General features: G+C 44.4%; 1 protein-coding gene across 3 annotated transcripts in view; it reads left to right on the forward strand.

The window, feature by feature from the left end:
- Positions 1-17,882, forward strand: part of SMG1 (SMG1 nonsense mediated mRNA decay associated PI3K related kinase) — a 409,928-nt gene that overhangs the window by 136,311 nt on the left and 255,735 nt on the right. For all 3 annotated transcript variants that reach the window (XM_073591119.1, XM_073591120.1, XM_073591121.1), the window contains exons 20-23: positions 4,440-4,639; positions 8,450-8,646; positions 11,683-11,847; positions 11,927-12,081. In XM_073591119.1, the coding sequence (XP_073447220.1) occupies positions 4,440-4,639; positions 8,450-8,646; positions 11,683-11,847; positions 11,927-12,081 (717 nt within the window). The remainder of the gene's footprint in view (positions 1-4,439; positions 4,640-8,449; positions 8,647-11,682; positions 11,848-11,926; positions 12,082-17,882) is intronic.

Consider the following 17,882-nt stretch of genomic DNA (forward strand, 5'->3'; position numbering starts at 1 on the left):
ATAGGCTTTATTAGCAGGGTTTAAGAGCTTCCGAATTTAGGTGAGGTTAAAACCTCCCTCTCCCGAACGCTAGGAATGTTTTGGCCCATGGGAAACTGCAAAAACGCAATTTACATTTTGCCGCGTTTTGTATTTTCCCACTGCTGCGGTCAGGAGCTGCCAGTGTACATGAAGCCTTGGTGACTGCCTTTTGATACTATCTCTTTGGCGGCACCTACTTATAAGGTTGCCCTTTCCTTATACTTTATTTCTGCACAGAGGATTTCCAAGCTAGCAGCCTTGTCTGGTAAGGAAGGATTTCTTGTGCTACACATGGAGAAGGTTGTTCTCCCATGTCCCCTAGCTGGTTGCGTCTTTCCAACCTGACCAGGACATTGTCTGTACCATCACCCTTTCCTTCTCTTAAGTATCCTTAGGAGATTGCTCATTGCTGAAATGTGCTGCAGTTTGTTCAGGTCTTCCTCTCTACTACAACCTCCTTTCGTCAGTTGGGAATTTTGTCCTTCCTGTGGGGTTTTGTAAGGGACAGTCTGCTTCTTGTTCCACGTTTTGATAGGTAGATTTGTCAACACTTAGAAAAGTTTATGATCTTAGGGGTACAGTTCCCATGTTCTTGTTAGACTCTTCCTTGCCTGAAGTGTTAGTGTTTCTTGGAATTTTCAACTTCAAGCTTTATTTTTCTCGGGTCCATCTGACCGCCATCTGGCCCTCTTTTCACAAGTTTTTTGCAGTTGTACCAGGTTGACTTTCAGGACTATTTTTGATTAGGCATGTTAGCTGTTTGTTTTTTTTTTCTTTTATTTATTTTAGGTAATTTATATAGTGCTGTCAATTTGCGCAGTGCTTCACATATTGTACATTCACATCAGTCTCTGCCCCCAATGAGCTTACAATCTAAGTTTCCTAACTCACATTCATACACATACTAGGGCCAATTTAGACCGGATCCAATTCACCAACCAGCATGTCTTTGGAGTGTGGCAGGAAACTGGAGTACCCAGAGGAAACCAGTGTGTGTGTGTGTGTGTGTGTGTGTGTGTGTGTGTGTGTGCGCTGTTTTTCTCACCCCTCATGGAATTGCTTTCAGGCATCCCACTGGTATACAAATTGACTAATTGAGTAATGTACAATAATCATTTACTTAAAGTACATCAGAGGACACAGGACCCGCCCTTCCTTGTTTGCGTACTCCTGTATTGCTTGCTACAAAACTGAAGTCATGCTGGGTGTGGGGCAGGGATGGGTTTTCAGCTTTGCCAATCACCTGGAGGTAGAGCATAATCCTATTTGCTTTAGAAATTAGTCAATACTGTCCTGTGATGTACTGGGAAAAAAAATTTTACAAGCAAGTCGAGAATACCTTTAGCTTATTCCTACAGTATAGGACACAGGCTGAGTTTTCATAGACCCTGGGTTATGGGCTCATACATTCAGGTGACTGGACTATTCTGGAAATTTGTAACAAGTGCATATTTCAGCTGGATTTTTAAGGCATACAGCACAAACCAAGGGATGAGTACACCCCTAAGTGAAAAATGTCCAAATTGGGACCAATTAGCCATTTTCCCTCCCCGGTCATGTGACTTGCTAGTGTTACAAGGTCTCAGGTGTGAATGGGGAGCAGGTGTGTTAAATTTGGTGTTATTGCTCTCACAAACTGGTCACTGGAAGTTCAAAATGGCACCTCATGGCAAAGAACTCTCTGAGGATCTGAAAAAAAGAATTGTTGCTCTACATAAAGATGGCCTAGGCTATAAGAAGATTGCAAAGACCCTGACTGAGCTGCCGCATGGTGGCTAAGACCATACAGCGATTTGACAGGACAGGTTCCACTCAGAACAGGCCTCACCATGGTCGACCAAAGAAGTTAAGTGCACATGTTCAGTGTCATATCCAGAGGTTGTCTTTGGGAAATAGATGTATAAGTGCTGCCAGCATTGCTGCAGAGGTTGAAGGGGTGGGTGGTGGGGTCAGCCTGTTAGTGCTCAGACCATACGCCGCATGCTGTTGTCCCAGAAAGAAGCATCTTCTAAAGATGACGCACAAGCAAGGCTGCAAACCGTTTGCTGAAGACAAGCAGACTAAGGACATGGATTACTGGAACCATGTCCTGTGGTCTGATGAGACCAAGATAAACTTATTTGGTTCAGATGGTGTCAAGCATGTGTGGCGGCAACCAGGTGAGGAGTACAAAGACAATTCTCTTGCCTACAGCCAAGCATGGTGGTGGGAGTGTCATGGTCTGGGGCTTCATGAGTGCTGCTGGCACTGGGGAGCTACAGTTCATTGAGGGAACCATGAATGCCAATATGTACTGTGACATACTGAAGCAGAGTATGATCCCCTCCCTTCGGAGACTGGGCCGCCTGGCAGTATTCCAACATGATGACCACAAACACACCTCCAAGATGACCACTGCCTTGCTAAAGAAGCTGAGGGTAAAGGTGATGGACTGGCCAAGCATGTCACAAGTCCTACACCCTATTGAGCATTTGTGAGGCATTCTCAAATGGAAGGTGGAGGAGCGCAAGGTCTCCTAACATCCACCAGCTCAGTGATGTCGTCAAGGAGGAGTGGAAGAGGACTCCAGTGGCAACCTGTGAAGCTCTGGTGAACTCCATGCCCAAGAGGGTTAAGGCAGTGCTGGAAAATGGCCACACAAAATATTGACACTTTGGACCCAATTTGGACATATTCACTTAGGGGTGTACTCACCTTTGTTGCCAGCCTTTTAGACATTATTGGCTGTGTATTGAGTTATTTTGAGGGGACAGCAAATTTACACTGTTATACAAGCTGTGCACTCACTACTTTACATTGTAGCAAATTATCATTTCTTCAGTGTTGTCACATGAAAAGATATAATAAAATATTTACAAAAATGTGAGGGGTGTACTCACTTTTGTGAAATACTGTATGTATGCACATACATTGAGTACTAAGCAGAAAACTTTTTAAATGTAAGTTTGTTTCTTTTGTAAAAAAGCATAACTACTCCCCAGCATGTTGTGTCACTCCAGCATGCTGCAGAAACCACTGCTATTTTTTAAATAGTGAAAGCTAATTGAACAATTTACATAAGTACAGAAAATTAGTTTGTCACAGGTTTTCGACCGTCAGTTGAGATCACTGCTATTTTAAACTTTCTGCTCACTATTCAGTGTGTGTGCACTTAACTAAACACTGCCCGATCCACCTTTTCTGGGGTCCCCCGGCGGCGCTACTCTTCGGCGAGTGCCCCACGGAGAGCCGATTTCCGCTGGGACACCCGTGTGGGCGTGCTCCCAAGTCCCGCAGCTGCGTCCATTGACACAGACAGCAGGAGTCGGCCCCGCCCCCAGCTCCCGTGTCACTGGATTTGATAACAGCAGGAGCCAATGGCCCAGTGAGGGGCGGCATATGGTATTACCATGAAGGAAGGTACCAAATTCTAGACTCGTTTTGCAAGGTAGCATCTTTAGAGGATCACAGGGTGCATCTGTGAACAGCTAATGGGGAAAGATGCCACATGGTAATATGTATGTGTGTGTGTATATGTATGTATGTATATATATATATATATATATATATATATATATATATATTAAATAAAAAAAAAACTAAGTCAGTACAAGAAGTCAAATAATATAACAATGACTTACAAAGTCCATCCCCAATTGGGGGTGCTCTAAGGTAATTTCATCCTCTCACCTCAGATAGGACATTCTCTCCCATCGTCAGCTATAGTAAATCAGAAGGAAATCTTTCCTTCATTGCTTGGCTGTAGTTTGTGCTGTGTGTGTCTACCGTGCAGCCACTGCTTCCATTGGAATGGGCCGCCACTTCAATTGTGGCCCCCAGATCTATTTTTTAGGTCTACGTTTTCTTTAGTCCTGTAAGTGCTTTTTGCTTTTTTCAGCATTAAGCATCCCGCTCAAGTTTTTTGGGTCTTCTTTTCACGTTCCCCAAATTTTACAAAGTGGATGTTCAGGCCTCCTCTGATGCCATCTTTGGGCATAAGGTCCATCAGAGAGCCCTCTGAACTACTGACCGTCCCCAGTATGTTGTCTCGTGGGACTGTTTTTGTGGGTTTTTTTTCCTGATGCCCACTCCTCAGTTGTTCCTACAGTCGCTAAAATCCTGTGTCCCTCAATGAACAAGAAAATTGTATTTTTGTACTTGCCATAAAATTCAGCTCAGTGATCTGTGTCAATGGTAATGTTCTTTTGAACTGTTTTTCACCAAAATGGACAAAATGGAGGCATGCTGGGACTAGGAGGGATTAAACCACTAGGACTGTTATTTTTTTTTTTTTTGCCAATGTCTAAATTCTTCTGTAGGCAGCACTATAACCCAACAGTCTCTGAATTATTGTATGTCTCCAAAACTCCATAAAATGTATTTAATAAGTACAAAAATCCCATTATTTGATCTGTTTCTCTCTCTCTCTCTCTTTGTAGAAAGGACAATTGGTTGGAGAGGCTATTTCACAGCTGCCAGAGGCTTGATAAACGTGATGCTTTACTCATTCCCCGTAATCTGCTGAAGGCAGACGCTGTCTTGTGGCAGTGGGCAGTATGGGAGGCTGCTCAGTTCACAGTCTTGTCTAAATTACGGACTCCCTTAGGAAGAGCACAAGATACGTTCCAAACTATTGAAGGTATTCTGTTAATCTTTTGGTACTGTGTACTACAATTTATTTCAGGTACTTAAATAACGCCGTCAATTTACGCAGCACTTTACATATACATTGTACATTCAAATTGGTCCCTGCCCTCAAGGAGCTTTCAATCTAAGGTCCCTAACTCACATTCATATACATACTAGGGCCAATTTAGACAGGATCCAATTAACCTACCAGCATGTCTTTTGGAGTGTGGGAGGAAACCCACGCAGGCACAGGGAGAACATGCAAACTCCAAGAAGGTAGTGTCGTGGTTGGGATTCGAACCAGCGACCCTTTTGCTTTTAAATGTTTAAGATTCTGTGTTTGTTTGGCTTTCTGTAATTTTAGAATTTAACGGTGCAGTCACACTTTGCCTGGTTAAACTGAACCATGCCCAGAGTTCTATTATCTCCCCTTCCACCTCCCTCACTGGTCTCCACTCACACTGGAATATAAGGAGGTGTTCCTGCACACTACTCTGCTAATCAGACCAGGAATCCATACTTCATTACATTGTCATCTATGGAGATTTCATTGTGCCAGCACAGGTTGCACTGCACAACACTGCAGCATGCTATTTCGGACCGCAAGTGAATCGTGCCCGGGATCACCTCTTCCAAGTGGTCCTGGGCAAGGTATTCTTAACCAGTCCCAGGCATGGTTCGGAGCACTTGCACTACACAAACGAACCAGCCCAAGGGGCAGACCTGGAACCATTTCTAAGTACAAGTGTAAGTGCACTTTAAAAGCCCAATCAAACCTTCAGTTTAAACAAATACAAGCCAGGTGCATCAAGACAAGACTTCCAGACTCGGTTTTCTATTTGAAAAGCAGTCTCGGCCAGAATAGAAAAATCTATTCACTGCCAGCAGCTGCAGAGTAGGAAATTTAAATAGAACCAAAGGTAAAACATTTTTTATTTTGGATAGAGTAGGGAAGGGCTATATCGCTGTCTTAGGAAGAGAGCAGGAGGAGTAATGCCTCCAAAGTGAGGACACCCCTGGTTGTCACCAGGGTCACCAGAACTAGTTTCCTCATTGGAAGATTTCCCCTTTTTTCTTCTGTTCTGGGGACACCCCATAATTTAGAATGGTCTTTCACTGTCAGTGGTGACTGTAAACCAGACAAATAGAGAGATTCCCCCTAATGGGGCACGGAGCAGTAAAAACCCGATCCCTCTCCCCTCTATAGAAAGCGTAAAAAAAAAGTTTGGTTTGTCTGTAGATAATCCCACACAAACCATACTGAGTCAGACCTTGAGCTCTGGCTCTGACTAGTAAGGTTTGTGTTCAACAAATAACTGCTTCCACACACAGAGCCAGGGTCCCAATCTGCTGCTGCTGGCAGGGGATATTCTTTTCTACTTGGGTAGTTTTTTGAATAAAACAATCATATACATGCATTTTAATGTGTGTTTGTCAACAAATACATGTAATTTTAAATGGTATAATTCACACTGTATATTTGCCTGCATTTAGATAATATGCATATAATATGTGTTTAGGGCTCATTCACACTAATCTGCAGCCCAAACTGCTGCGTTGTGCAGCGTGACCTGTTTTTATCACATCACCCCCCCCCCCCTTTTTTTTTTTTTTTTTTTTAATTCATATTACTGTACAGAAGCATGGTGTGCTGGTGCTCTGTACAGTGAAATGCGGGACCAAGCAGCGGCCCAATATTATGCAAACTTGTTCAAAATCTCACCGCTCTGGAACGCAGTGTTAAACTGCATTCTGGTCTGAACATGACACACAGAAAACTATTGTGTCATTGCAGTTACCTGCATTATTCCATGCAGAGAAATGCGGGTAACTGCTCCTAATGTGAATGGGCCCTCAAAAAAACTAGAATTATTTGTGTCTAGTGGCTGATTAGATATTCTTAGTGCATCTAAACGCACACCAATACATGTAAGGCTACTTTTGACACTGAAAGCACCGTCCATTGGCGCTAAAGCGCCGCTCATTTTAGCAGAGCTTTAGCGCGGTTTAAGTGGCGCTTTTCGTCCGCTAGTGGGACGCTTTTTACCCCAAAAAAGGTAAAAGGTCCCGTTTTGTGGCGCTTTGAGAGCTCTGCCCATTCTTTCAAATGGGCAGGGCATTTGGGGAGTGCTAAATACAGCGCTCCTAATCCATCCCCAAAGATGCTGTCTGCAAGACTTATCGGAACGTCCCGCAAGTGCACTGCCCCAGTGTGAAAAGTCACACTGGAATTAATGGGAGGCGGTTTTCAGGCTCTTTTGCAGAGGCTATTTCTAGTGCTAAAGCATCTGAAAACCGCCCCAGTATGAAAGGGGTCTAAATGCAGAAGATCTTGATCTGGGAAATGGTTTTGTTTATACTTCCCCCAGCAATTTCTCCTGTGTCTAAATAAAACACAGGAGGCTTGTGTAAATGTAGCCTAATGGCCCTTTCTCATGTGCCTCCTCTATTCTGATCAGCAGGGGATCAAAGAACACATCTTGTACTGAATTAGAGCTGAAACGCTTTGATGTCGCTTTTGTGACATCCATGTTCATACAGTTTTTTCCTCCCGGACCTAAACAGACCCTGGTGAGACCTATGGGCAGCCAAATGTAAATGTACATGTATCGGTTTACTCCGGACTACGTCGCCCATCATGTTTAGTTTGGATTGGAGGTAATCAAATGTAAACTGACAGGCAAATCTGAATTGAGCAACCATGTGATAAAATGACCCACTGTTTGACGCTGCCTGCATAGTAAAATTGCAACATTTCACTGCACAATCTTCCATTCTGGGCAGCAAGGTTTTTGTTTTTGTTTTTTTTTAGTGTGGGATGGGAAAATGCAGACCTGTTGCAGATTTCCATAGCTATCTTGATGGCTGTGTTTAAAAGCAAAGTTCACCTTTGGAACATGTTACATTTATTTAGGGTATAATATGTTCCAACAGGCCCAACCACACCCCACCCACCCCAGGGAATTGTGAATGAATAAGCTACAAGTTTGATGTGCCACTGCAGCAGATGGCTGGTAGTTCCTAAAAGATTGAGTGCGCTGTGAGCATACTTGTAGTCCATTTACATTTCCTCTAGCTTTCTGCATGAAAGCCTGTATGAAGGTATTGGCAGAAAGCTGGAGGACATGTCTGCGGGAGTCTAACATTGCACCTGCAATCCACTGCTTGTGTGCCCAATGCTCTGCAGGGTCTTGTGGGAAAAAATGTAATGCACATGTTTGTTTTTTTTTTTTGTTTTTTTAAAATAGGTGAATTTATTTTTTCATTAAGGCCCCATGCACACAAGATGTTTTTGCAGCTGCTTGTACGGGTGTCAGGTGTTTTTTTTTTTTTTTTTTTTTTGCCATGCCTTTAAACTTCCCTGCATGATAGCCTATATGTCCATGCACACATAGGCTTTTGGAAGGGACTTGTAGAGGCGTCCAGGAGCAACGGTATTTTTGCAGAAAAAAACGTGTGATGCTTGTAAACATGTCTAATGACGTGTTTACGCTAGGTGCGTTTAGCGCTTGAGTGTTAATACATTTCAATGGCCAGAATAATTCTGTCTAATGAAATGATTTAATGCCTGTAAAACTAGCCTTAATGCGTTACACACTTTTAAACGCGTCACATGTTTTTGATGCCAGGATGAAAGGCTTCTAGGAGAGTTTGCAAAATGTCCTATGTGCATGAGGCCTAAAGGTGAACTTGGCCTTTAAGTATGAACACAAGATGCACATAAAAACATCTTTTATACAATAGGTATTCGGTTAATGTTGTCTGCAGCATGTACAAATGTACTTTGACTGAATTTTTTTTTTTTTTTTTTTGTCTTCAGGCATTATTCGAAGCCTAGCAGCCCACACTCTAAATCCAGACCAGGATGTTAGTCAGTGGACAACTGCAGAGAACGATGAAGGACATGCCAACAACCAATTACGTTTAGTGCTCCTCCTCCAATATCTGGAAAACCTAGACAAACTGATGTACAATGCCTATGAAGGATGTGCCAATGCTTTAACCTCCCCTCCTAAGGTTAGTAGATAAAGGGCAATAGCTTTTAGGCCTGGTTCACACTAGTGCAATTTCAAGATACAGCTTCAGTTGCACAGAATCGCAATACAATGGAAATTGCATTATTTTCAGTGGTCCCTGTTCACATCAATGTAGCGCAGTGTGTTTTTTGGGAAATGTACTTTTGGTGCTATTGCAGCATGATGTTAGCCCTATAGACGTTACTAGAAATGCACCAAAAAAGAGCTCAGAATGAATGTATATGCATTTTTTGTGAGCTTTGGCAGAATTTTTTGTATAAAATCCAATCTCCTACAAAAAACAATTGAAGCATCAGAAATGCACTACAAAATTGCACTGAAAATTGGATCAAGTCAGATCTGCAGCAGTGTGAACCTAGCCTCACAGGAAGTCCATTTGTTAAAACAAATTACACGCCACAGGAGGTTGTTAAAGCAAAAATGAATCTTCCTGATTTGCTTACAGATTGCAATGGTTGCTACAGGAAGCTGTGTATTCTGTCTCCTGTAAAGTACTAATTAAAGAATATGTAAACCCAGGATTTCATATTCCTGATACGTGCCTGCTGTACCATGTAGTACGAAAAAGTATCCTAGTCTCTAGCATTACTTTCTTTGTGTGAAATCCCTGGTGTTGCTACTAGTCCCTCTGCTTTCCTATTAAAAACTGATCACACTAAGCAGGAGAACACACCATGGTCAGTTCTCTAGCTATGCTGGGAACTCTGCCTGCTCTCCTCCAATGGTCAGACTTATCCTGAGACACACCCCTGCACAACCTTTCACTTTGAAGATAAGTGTGCTGCGGTTTCTACTCCCCCAGCTCTTATGCAGCTAGGAACAGAGGGAATGTGATCACGTTACTTTTTTCTCCTTTAAAAAAAAAAAAAAATAATAATAAAAATATATATGCACACACACAGTGGGGCAAAAAAGTATTTAGTCAGCCACCAATTGTGCAAGTTCTCCCTTAAAAAGATGAGAGAGGCCTGTAATTGTCATCATAGGTATACCTCAACTATGAGAGACAAAATGTGGAAACCAAATTCAGACAATCACATTGTGTGATTTTTGAAAGAATTTATGTGCAAATTATGGTGGAAAATAAGTATTTGGTCACCTACAAACAAGCAAGATTTCTCTCTCTCACATACCTGTATCTTCTTCTTCTTTAAGAGGCTCCTCTGTCCTCCACTCATTACCTGTATTAATGGCACCTCTTTGAACTTGTTATCAGTATAAAAGACACCTGTCCACAACCTCAAACAGTCACACTCCAAACTCCACTTTGGTGAAGACCAAAGAGCTGTCGAAGGACACCAGAAACAAAATTGTAGACTGCACCAGGCTGGGAAGACTGAATCTGCAATAGGCAAGCAGCTTGGTGTGAAGAAATCAACTGTGGGAGCAATCATTAAAAAATTGAAGACATACAAGACCACTGATAATCTTCCTCGATCTGGGGCTCCACGCAAGATCTCACCCCGTGGGGTCAAAATGATCACAAGAACAGTGAGCAAAAATCCCAGAACCACACGGGGGGACCTAGTGAATGACCTGCAGAGAGCTGGGAACAACGTAACAAAGGCTACCATCAGTAACGCACTATGCCGCCAGGGACTCAGATCCTGCAGTGCCAGACGTGTCCCCTTGCTTAAGCCAGTACGTGTCCCCTTGCTTAAACCAGTACATGTCCGGGCCCATCTGAGGTTTGCTAGAGAGCATTTGGATGATCCAGAAGAGCATTGGGAGAATGTCATATGGTCAGATGAAACCAAAGTAGAACTGTTTGGTAGAAGCACAACTCGTCGTGTTTGGAGGAGAGAGAATGCTGAGTTGCAACCAAAGAACACCATACCTACTGTGAAGCATGCGGGTGGCAACATCATGCTTTGTGGATGTTTCTCTGCAAAGGGAACAGGACAACTGATCCATGTACCTGAAAGAATGAATGGGGCCATGTATTGTTAGATTTTGAGTGCAAACCTCCTCCCATCAGCAAGGGCATTGAAGATGAAATGTGGCTGGGTCTTTTAGCGTGACAATGATCCCAAGCACACCGCCCGGGCAACGAAGGAGTGGCTTCATAAGAAGCATTTCAAGGTCCTAGAGTGGCCTAGCCAGTCTCCAGATCTCAACCCCTTAGAAAACCTTTGGAGGGAGTTGAAAGTCTCTGTGTTGCCCTGCGACAGCCCCAAAACATCACTGCTCTAGAGGAGATCTGCATGGAGGAATGGGCAAACATACCAGCAACAGTGTGTGACAACCTTGTGAAGACTTAGTATTGAGATGAACTTTTGATATTGACCAAATACTTATTTTCCACCATAATTTGCAAATAAATTCTTTCAAAAATCACACAATGTGATTGTCTGGATTTGTTTCCACATTTTGTGTCTCATAGTTGAGGTATACCTATGATGGCAATTACAGGCCTCTCATCTTTTTAAGTGGGAGAACTTGCACAATTGGTGGCTGACGAAATACTTTTTTTGCCCCACTGTGTATGTGTAGAGGCGTTAAACGCCCCTCAATTGCCTATGCACAAGATGCAATAGACAGCACACAGTGCTGTTCACACTATCAAAACCTGAAGCATTCGCATCACGTCGCTTCAAAATTGAATCGTCATGTTGAGTCAGGAGGTGATTGAAGCCTTTCAATGCCTCACATTCAAGTCTATAACGCCTCGCAAATTCTCTTGCAGGCAGTTGCAGGGCGTTAAGATTATTTCGTTTACTGTAATGGCCTAGGCATTTGTGGAGCTGTTTTAACATGCCGTAATGCTCATCAAATGCTTCAAAACTGCCCATAGGGCATTTGAGTAGCATTTTTAACTTATCAACGCTTATAAAATGTCAATCTGACGCCCATACTAAAGCTTATTAACGCGAGTTAATAACGCCAATACGAATGCTATAGGAGCGTTTGTTAAGCATTAGAAATTTAGTCAAGTGTGAACAAGCCCTTAGTATTTGATAAAGTTTTCTTTAATGGTTCCAAAGTCTTAAAGCATTCTTACTTCTGCCATTCATAGGTTATCAGGACCTTCTTTTATACTAATCGACAAACATGCCAAGATTGGCTCACTCGAATTCGAATTGCCATTATGCGAGTGGGTTTGTTGGCTGGGCAGCCAGCTGTTACAGTTAGACATGGCTTTGACCTGCTTGCAGAGATGAAGAACAGCAGTGCACCTCAGGTAAGAGTTGTAATAAATGTGTTAGAATACTCCAGACAGAGCTTTTATTGTCTTACAAACTTTTTTTTTTTTTCCTTAGGGGACAGAACTTGAGTTGACAGTAATGATGGTAGTGGAGGCTCTGTGTGAACTTCAGTGTCCCGAAGCTATACAGGGGCTTACAGTGTGGTCATCTGCTGTTGCTGGCAAAACCCTTTCTTGGATAAATTCTGTAGCTCTGCAAGCCGATGGGAGGTGCGTTGTTATGGCTTTGCTTAACCACTTCAGCCCGTGCACTTTTATATACCCTTTTTAAACCAGAGCAATTTTCAAATATCTTCTATGAGCCTGCCTATTCTGTGATTGTTTTGTTAATAAAGATTATTATTATTATTATTATTATTATAGGTACTTACCGTATTTATCGGCGTATAACATGCACAGGCTTATAACACACACCTTAATTTTAAGAGGGAAGTTTTAGGAAAAAACCTTAAAATTTAAATAAAGATTTTTGAAGCAAAATAAAGGTCAGTGCCCATCTGCGGCCTTGCCGGTGCCCATCTGTAGCCTTGCCCATCATTGCAGCCTGATCAGTGCCCATCTGCAGCCTTGCCCATAATTGCAGCCTAATCAGTGCCCATCTGCAGCCTTGCTCTTCATTACAGCCTAATCAGTGCCCATCTGCAACCTCGTCCATAATTGCAGGCTGATCTGTGCCCATTTGCAGCCTTGTCTATGCCGGAATAGACAGAGCTGCATCTCCTGTGTACTCGGTTCGGCTCAGCTCAGTCACGCCCAGTCCCACCCCTTGGCTCGGCTCCTATGATGGACATAACAGCGGTCCAATGCCGGGACATCAACTCTAGGGGGCGTGACTGCGAGCAGAGCCAAGTACACAGATTGCGGCTCTGTGTTTCGGCGGCGCTCTTTACCTCCTTCCCCTCCGAGGCAGCCTATATCGACGTATAACACACACACACGCTATTTTCCACCTATTTTAAGGGGGGAAAAGTGCGTGTTATACACTGCTAAATACGGTATATAGCGCCTTTAATGTACGCAGCGCTTTAGGTTTATATTGTACATTCATATCAGTCCCTGCCCTCACGGAGCTTACAAGCTAAGATCCCTAACTCACATTCATACATACACATACTAGGGTCAATTTAGGCAGGAGCCAATAAACCTACCAGCATGTCTTTAGAACGTGGAAGGAAACCGGAGTACCTGGAGAAAACCCATGCAGGCACAGGGAGAATATGCAAACTACAGGCAGGTAGTGTCATGGTTGGGATTCAAACCAATGACTCTAGTGCTGCTATGCAGAACTGCTAAGCACTTACAGAGTAATACTATAATTTTTCTCAAAGCGTCTTTCAGGACAGCACTTGGAGAAGAGTGTAGCTCCAGCCAACTTCCCAGGAAACACTGTGAATAATTCCTTTTAATTCTGCCTCCTTCCACCATGGCCTCAGTTGTAGTGTTTCCCCCGCCATGCTGGAAGCATGCCGAAGAACTGTGGGTGGGCTGTGCTCTCTCCAGGCAGAGGTCTTGTGTGTGGGCGCTTGGCTCGCCTTAAATTTTTCTTTTTTCTCCATATTGGACCTTGCGGTCCTCTGGGCCACCCCAGCATCCCCTGAGGCTGGTGGGGGGTATGCTCTGGAGCTCCCCCCTTCTTCCCCTGCTCGGCGAGAGTTCGGGGCAGCTGGGAGAGTCTACCCCCTTATTGGAGCAAGGAGCCGGGGCTTCCAGGGTCTCCGTTTGTTCCGGGTCTGGATGGCGGGCGACGTCATTTGGGGTGAGGCGGAACTTCCAGCCGGGTGGCTTCTGGTTCCTGCCTGTGGAAGGCGGGGGGCCTGCCTGGCGTAGACTTCTGGTCCTTACAGCGGCGAGGAGTCCGGGAATTTTTTAAAAAACTGACAGCAGAGTGGCTACTCCTGCTGCAGTATGGAGTCGGCGGAGCTAGCAGCGATGGCGGAAACAGGAACCACAAACGCAGAGGCCCCAGATCCTTTTACCTTGGGGCTTTTCTTTTTCCCCTCCACCTTCCCCTGGTGACTGTAGTTTGGGCAAGGGGGACCCTGTTCCAAGTCCCTTTGGTTCCCTCTTGTGGGGACATGGTTTGGATGGTCTCTCGCCCCTTCTCCCTCCTCCTTCCTTTTTTTTTTTTTTTTCTTTTTTTTCAGGTGGTTCTTGTTTGGGGGGGGTGGAGGTGGGGGATAATGCTTTGTTCCTAATGGGGTGCTTTTCTGTTAATTACAGAAGGCACGGGAAAAAACGAAGCATTACCCCTACCTCTTCTAAGAAAAGGTGCCCTTCCTGCAAAGTGTCCCTTAAAGCGAGCTGGACCAAGACCCTGTGCAAGGACTGCATAGCAGACCTAGTGAAGTACGAGCAGGGAAAAGTGAAGCAGCCACAAAGCTCAGAGCTTTCCATCTCCTTACAGAAGGAACTTACGGATACTTTCCAATCATTCTGCTCCTTTTTGGACAAACACCTGGCGCTCCAATCAGGGAGTCAAGCCAGACCATCCAGTCCTCTGCCATCCACCTAGGTTTCCTTTGGAGGAAGACCAAGCACATGTATGGAACAAAAGGCCGAAGTTAGATGCAACATTTTACCAGGTTTCACGCAATACTGACTTGGCATTTGAGGACATGGGCATCCTGAAGAATGCCATGGATAAACGTGCCGATTCCCTTCTAAAAAAAGCATGGGACTCGTCCATGGCAGATATTAAACCGGTCATCGCTTCAACCGTGGTTGCCTGAAGCTTGGAGCACTGGCTAGAGCAGTTGAAGCAGCATATCGAGGGAGGTACCTCCTGAGAGGATCTGTTGGATACCATCCCAGTACTGTCGAAGGCAGTGGGATATTTAGCGGATGCCTCAGCGGAATCAATCAGAATGTCCGCTAGGACTTCAGCCCTGGTAAATTCAGAACAAAGGGCGCTGTTTTATGGCTTCCATCAAGCTCAGAGTTGCTTACCTGCACATTCCAATAGCGGTAGCATCCCAGAAATTCTTGCATCTGGCAATCAGCTCAGAGGGCAGGATAGCCCATCTGCAGTTCAGAGGTCTGCCTTTTGGTCTATCATCGGTTCAGAGGATCTTCAGCAAGGTCATGACGGAAGCCTTGGCACCTCTGAGGATACAGGGAATCATGAGTTTCATACCTAGACGATCTGCTTCTATTCGCCAGCTCAATAGATCAGCTGCTGGCGGATCTGCACAGAACAAAATACCACTTGCAAGACCTAGGTTGGATCCCGAATGAGAAATCAAACTTAGTACCTTTCCAAGTGATAAAATGTTTGGGGTACAGCATCGACTCTGTCCAACAAAGTATCTTCTTGCCGGAAGAGAAAAAGGAACAGATCCTGGGGGCAATAAAACAGATCCAGACAAGCTCACCAGTAACAGTGCCGTTAATAGTGTCAACTCTGGGTCTTCTAACATCCTCCATGCCGGCTGTTCAGTGGGCCGTCTTCACTCAAGGGATCTGCAGCAAGTGGTTCTCCAAAATTGGAGGCACGAAGAACCCTTGGAAAAGAGGTTTGTGATTCCGGCGCAAGTGAGGAGAAAGTAATGGTGGTGGAGGAACCAGTTAAACCTTAACAAGGGCCTACTTTAGGTATTTCCTACCTCCAAAAAGGTTAACGACAGATGCAAGCTCCTGAGGGTGGGTGCGCATCTGGAAGATCGTTTTGCCCAGGGAATCTGGACAAGTTCAGATGCAAAATGATCTTCCAATTTGGAGGGAGCTGCAGTTTGGATGGGGCTTCTCTGGTTTCAGGAGAAGATCAGGGGTCATCATGTTCAGGTCTTGTGCGACAATGCCACTGCAGTCGCCTATGTAGTAAAGCAGGGAGGTACCAGGAGCAGGGTTCTCCTGTCCTTGGCTCGGGAGATCTTAATCTGGGCAGAGAATAATCTGGGGTCCCGGTCAGCCATACAACTAAAAGGAAGCTTAAGTCTGATGGCCGACTTTCTGGGCAGGAGAACGGTTTTGGAATCAGAGTGGAGTCTAAACTCTGAAGTTTTCCAGATGGTGATAAGCAGGTGGGCAGTCCTCAGATCGACCTGTCTGTGACCCACTCAAATGCAAAACTCCCAACTTTCTTTTCCCTGAGCAAACAGAATCAGGCAAGAGGTTTGGGTGCTCTGGCTCCGCTGTGGGACTTTTATTTGTGCTATGCTCCCCCCCCCCTTTCCGTTAATACTGTTAGTCCTCAAAAAATTTCAGGAAGAGTCCACGAATATAATACTGGTGGCTCCCTTTTGGCCCAAGAGGATTTGGGTCACAACACTCCTGAACCTAGCGACGGAACCCCATTGGATGTTACCCCTATGGGACGATCTTCTGAGTCAGGGACCCATCTGGCATCTACACGTAAGCTAGCTCAAGTTAGCAGCTTGGTTTCTGAGGAGCAGAGCCTAAAGAAAAGGGATCTGTCAGACAAATTAGTTTCTATGCTGTTAAACAGCAGGAAAAAAGTCACAAGAGATATTTATTTCAAGGTTTGGAAATGCTACAACTCCTGGTGCGGGACAAAAGTATTTGCCGCAGGAGACAATTTCCATCCTGGAATTTCTTCAACGGTTAACGGTTAGCACCTTGAAGACACAGGTGGCCGCGTTGTCGGTTTTTTTTGGAAGTACAGTTATCAAGAGATTCATTAGTTATTAGGTTCTTTAAGGCAATGGCTAGGTCAAGACCAGCACCTATAAAAAAAATTCCAATTTGGAACTTGTCAGTGGTCCTGCAGGGTCTAACGGGGAATCCTTTCGAACTTCTAGAGGAGGTGGCGGTAAAAAATTGGACTCTGAAAACGGCCTTATTAGTAGCAGTAACCTCCGCCAGGAGAGTCAGTGAGCTGCAAGTTTTTTTAATAGTACCTTTCCTAACAGTCTTTCCAGATCGGATAATCCTGAAGGTGGACCCAGACTTTCTTCCTAAAGTCTCCTCCGCCTTTCATCATTCTCAGGAGGTGATTCTACCAACATTCTGCACATCCCCAGTAAATCCTGAAGGGGAAAATTCCATACGCTGAATGTGAAGAGATGCCTAATGCATTATCTGGAATTGACCAAACAATTTTAGGAAGTCAACTTCCCTTTTTGTGCTGTTCAGGGGCACGTAAGGGACAGTGTGCTTCCAAGAGCGCAATAGGAAGATGGCCCAGAACAGTCACTGAGGAAGCCTACAAAGTCTCAGGGCAGATACCGCCAGAGGGTATCCGAGCCCACTCAACGAGGGCAGTGGCAACATCTTGGGCTGAGAGGGCTGGCGCCTCTCCTGACCAAATCTGTAAAGCTGCAGCTTGGACAAGTTTCACTACGTTCATCCAGCACTATAGAGTAGATCTCATGTCAGCCTCAGAGTAGGCCTTCGGCCAGAAGGTCCTACAGGCGGTGGTCCCACCCTAGAGTAAGTTTCTCGCTTATCCTGTCCAGGTGCTGTCCTGAAAGATGCTTTGAGAAAACCTTAGACTTAACGGTGACGGTATTTCTAGAAGTGTTTTCAGGACAGCAGCTTATTACCCTCCCTAGTGGTTTGCAATATGGCTTGCACTTTTTTTATTATATGTATATATTTTGTTTTGTTTTAAAATTCTGTTTTTCAGCATGGCTGGAGGTTTCTCATTTAAGACTGAGGCCATGGGGGAAGAGGGCTGCCTTAAAAGGAATTATTTGCAGTGCTTCCTGGGAAGTTGGGTAGAGCTACGCTCTCTCCAGGTGCTGTCCTGAAAGACTTCTTGAAATACCGTCACCGGTGAATCCTAACTAAGGTTTTTTTTTAGGAGAAACCAGGATTTCTTTTGGTAATGTTTGCAATTAGAGCCGCAACTAAAAACAAATGCATTTAATCATGTACTGCAGCACAGAAGACTTGTATTCATAGTCCATGGACTATATAAAGCTATTTTGAGGTGATTGGACACTGGCAAGAAAAAAACTTAAAGCTGCCCACAGAGCACACTATAATAATGTTCATGTTCTTGGGTGATCGTCTGCAAGGTCACCCAATCAGGCTGCCTTTAATACCATCAG

Source organism: Aquarana catesbeiana, linkage group LG06 (assembly GCF_042186555.1).
Source record: "Aquarana catesbeiana isolate 2022-GZ linkage group LG06, ASM4218655v1, whole genome shotgun sequence".
NCBI lineage: Eukaryota > Metazoa > Chordata > Amphibia > Anura > Ranidae > Aquarana > Aquarana catesbeiana.